At 43.2% G+C, this 4,293-nt stretch overlaps 1 protein-coding gene across 1 annotated transcript; it reads right to left on the bottom strand.

The window, feature by feature from the left end:
* Nucleotides 1–376: 376 nt before the first annotated feature.
* On the bottom strand, nucleotides 377–3,514 carry LOC147447363 (putative inactive purple acid phosphatase 29). The gene is made up of 4 exons (XM_086523186.1): nucleotides 3,280–3,514; nucleotides 2,624–2,771; nucleotides 1,837–2,279; nucleotides 377–1,084 (listed from the first exon to the last, which is right to left on the bottom strand). Exons 1-4 carry the CDS (start codon nucleotides 3,382–3,384, stop codon nucleotides 626–628), a joined length of 1,155 nt encoding a protein of 384 aa, XP_086379312.1. The 5' UTR covers nucleotides 3,385–3,514; the 3' UTR covers nucleotides 377–625.
* Nucleotides 3,515–4,293: the final 779 nt, after the last annotated feature.

Raw genomic sequence — 4,293 nt, 5'->3', positions numbered from 1 at the left:
TACGATTGGGGGCAGGGGACCCCCGGCCCCCCCACCGGGCCGGCGGTCCCCTACCCCCAATCGTACCTAGCTAGGTATGCGGTGCCTCCCGAGCAGAAGCTCATGATGTTGAGGTAAGTCACAATGTGTGAATTATTGTGAGAATTTGTCCAAAACTTCTTGTGCGAGCACTAAGGCATAGAGAACAACTTGATTTCACAATTTGTACATGATACTGTAATGAAAGTTTATAGCTCGTGGCTTGGATTGCTGCAATCTCAATGCATATCTATGCTACAATCATAAGACAAGTCCTCCAGTTTCCAAGGCAGAGAAGCCTTGCATTTTCTGTAACATGAGAGCAATGCGCTTATGGCAAGGACAATACACAACAATACATCTCCAAAGCTAAATCTTCTCTATAACCATATGCAATAAAAGGATTGCTTGAAAGTAGATGGGTCTTTCAATAAATAACCCAGCTTAACTGTGTTTACATAAGGAAAACTGTTTGTTCTGACTACAGTTGCTTGTCCAGGGTAGAGAGAGCACCGTGATATACGAGGGTTCTCGGTGTTATCGGTGTTATTACATCAGCCCACCTCCATTACTATCCTTGCAAGTAAATAAATGTAATTTTGAGCACTTAGCTATGTGTTACAGAAGGATTCCATAGGACCTCCTCATCCAGGGTGGTGAGAGCATCATCATCCAAGCGCTTCCAAGTACGGATCTCCTCGACACCCACCCAGCCTCCATTGTCATCCTTCCCCATAGTTGCCATCACCACCCTAGCCCTTCTAGACCACCCTGCCATACCATATGCATGATACCCAAACCCACCCCCATAGCATAGATTCACCCCACTCAGCTCTCCACAGAAATCATTTACATGATCATGACCCACAAACACTGCCTTCACATCACCTGCTTCCCGAATTGTTGTAAAGAATCCTGAATTCATGTCAGCTGAGGAAATACCCTCCTGCTTACCTCCTGTCATGTTTGATGCACTAAACGCAATAAATTCGGGTAATGGAATGTGAAAGTAAACCAAGCCAGGAGCAGATGTATTGTCAGAGGTTGGGTCACTCTTGTATTCAGCCTGTTGACAAGAGAAATCACTTCCTACACAACACTCGATATTTTCACAGTTGCATCCAGACAATGACTTATAAAAATCGTCCCTTGAGGCCCTGATTGAAGAGAAGAAGCTCAAAGAGAGAAGCCACGGAAGGGCCAATCTCTTGCTTCTTCTCCACTACCTCTCTCAACCACACACACACAAATGCATATGCAGTCACCTACCATTCCTACTACACACACCTCTCAACAAGCGTGTGCGTGCGCACACACACAGAGACACACGGAGCTAACGAGAAATTACAATCTGATTATCTGCATCCTATGAAAATGTCTTTGAAGAACCCACAACTAATCGCTCTTAACATTGATTTTGTCATTACTTGCATCCCACCGTCTTTCAAGAACTCATAATTAGCCACTCATGATAAATTCTACATTTTGGCAGAGAGAAGGAAAAAGAAATACTGAGTAAATTGTTAGTATAATCTAATTACTTGCAGGAAATCAATATGAGCAGACTCTAAGCAAGGAAGACATTCATAACATTCATGAAGCACTAATGCAATGCAAAATAATCTGAATGTCTACAAGTCCTCAATGAAGATTTGGCATTCATAAACATGTGCATGCATCTACCACTTGCACATGCATGTGATTACACAAGGTTTCTAGAAATTATAGCCATAACTAGAAAAACACTACAAGAGACACTACTACACAATTATATGCATTTTTGTTTACAATCATTAGAAACTCAAAAACTTCCTTTACCTGTAATTGTGCAGAGGTCTGTGAAAACCAGAGCTGTTGAGAGGGCTTGATCCAGCCATATCCACCAATCCCTGGAACCGTGGAGTAGTCACCACTGTCCAAGAAATAAAGATTGAGAACACTTTTGTTAGCTAGTGGAGACCCTTGTGCACCCCCAACTTCAAGATTATAGTTGCCATAGCCATCGATGGAAGAAGCCAAGCCGCATTCGTAATGGTGGCCCTCGGAAGGCAAAGTCAGGCTGGCCAACGGTGGATTTATTTGGGCTAAAGTATAGTCCATTGAGACTATGTGCTGCATGAGCTCCATCCGATTCAAATTTCCTTCTTGATCATGATTCCCTAACACTGCAGCCCATGGAATCTGCGCATTCACAGCAGGTGCAAAGGCTGCAACCTGAGATGCCGTGGAATCATTACAATCGAAACCATATATGTTGTCTCCTGGTAATGACAACAGATTAGAATTCCTAAATGTCTTTAGTAGAAGGAAACACTTTGTTTAAACATATCAGCAGTTTAGGAGGTACGTGTAGCATCATGGCTAAAATGCGCATGTAATCCCTACCAAAGGAATTTTGACTACTCGGATCCTTGATTATTTATAGATACATGTGTATGTAACTGCTTGTGCTTGATGGGTTCTAATGTTCAAGCAATAGAAGACTGAAGTAAACTCTTAAGCCTTGCATCGCTATTCGGCATAAATCCCAGATTTCCATTTCTAGCTTGATTCAAGCATTTATGGAACCCTTCATGTAATTCCATCTCAAAAAGAATGCTCTTGCCTGTGAAGACCATGAAATCGGGTCGTTCCGCATGGATGAGTCGCTCGATAAATGCAGTTGTGTTCAGATCTGAACACGTCGCAAACTCAGCCGGTAACACATCTAAACACTTCGTAGTGGCTCCATTGGCATAGTGCATGTCCGCCACCTGTAGCAAATTGAGCATGCAAAATTATGTCCGACAATACTAGATTCTGCAGACTAGGCTAGTTTCGCCACAGAAAAACCCAAGTAGACATGCCATGCCACAGTCTTTAAATATCTCTTCTATGTTTGACATCAGGGCAGACAGTTTGTGTAGACCCCAACCGGTTTTGCAAAGAAAAGCGCATGCGTGCTGAATGTATAACTTTGGACATGGTTTTGCATGGACAGCAAGCGCGTAAAGAATCTCCAAATACGACTGACTTTACTCTTCGAGGATCGGAGATGTGCAGAATGATATTGCACATGTTCACAACTTATGCGGGCTACTCGCACTTTACAGAAAAGGAAAAGATGTGATTGCATCTTTCCATATTTGCTCCTGAAATGTCCATGTGATGATGCAGATGATTACGAAAAATTGGTGCACAATGCATCCAGAAATGAGCTCTCTCGCTCGCTCGCTCGCTCTCTCTCGCTCTCTCTCACTCTCTCTCTCTCTCTCAAGATACCTGTAGTATTTTGAAATGCCCTGTGGTTTGGTTGAAGCGGAGGGGGAAGGAGAAGCCGAGAGAAAACTGTAGGAACACAGCGACGATACAGAGGAGCAGCCCCATGGACTCTAAGTTGTGAGTAGAGATCAAGAATGGCGACACAGAAGAGGGCAATGGCGAGCTTGGCGCCAAAGGTGGCGTAGTTTACAAAGACTGATAACCGATGAATGAGGACCTCATGGTTTGAACCTTTGGGCATTGTCTTTTGGGTGACCACTGAGATGTGTCCAAAAAGAGGGTAGAATGAATGGGTAGCCACCAAGAGATGACACAGGAAATTGAGAAACAATCTAGATTTCACCATATGTGTTTTTTCTATTATGGTGTAGACATGCGTGACTAACTACGTGTGCAAAAAGTGGACATTTCGTACATCAGCTGGCTAAAACACTCGAGAGATTTCTCTATTTAAATTCATTCTTGTTGCCGCCATCCTGCAAATAGTCAATTCCCCACTCTAAGAATAGAGTTCCTCAATCAAAAGTTTAGCATACATGAATGCACCACTCGATCGTTGCGACTTCACCTACAAGAAATTGCATAGAATATATGTGATTAAGGGGCATTTAAAAACCTATTGTGCATACGTTCTTGAATTTCATGGTAGCTTACTCTTAACAACTTACATTTTGTCACTACCACAGTAACTCTCACCCTGCCTTGTGAGCAATGATGTATCAAGGAGACAATGTAGTGCCCTCAAGGTTAGGAAGAATAGTCATGCTAAGAGTAGGGCCACTAGCAGTAGCAATTATGGCGTAGTCCCAAGTGGACCATATTAGAGATCGCGGGTACGTGCCTCTGCTCTAGGATCATGGAAACCACAAGTCTCCTGTAAGTATGGGTTAGGAGAAAACAAGAAGTTGGAGGGTGGAGTTTATCATCGATGTTGCGCACAAAGGGGAGAGGGTGAGAGAGAGGAAAGCACACATAGTAGATAGCTAGATCGCTTACTATCAAGGCACCTCAAAA

The sequence above is a fragment of the Adiantum capillus-veneris genome, chromosome 11 (genome assembly GCF_014529385.1).
Source record: "Adiantum capillus-veneris isolate H3 chromosome 11, ASM1452938v2, whole genome shotgun sequence".
NCBI lineage: Eukaryota > Viridiplantae > Streptophyta > Polypodiopsida > Polypodiales > Pteridaceae > Adiantum > Adiantum capillus-veneris.
Note: the sequence above shows the minus strand (reverse complement) of the source record. Positions and strands in the feature narration are given on the sequence as shown.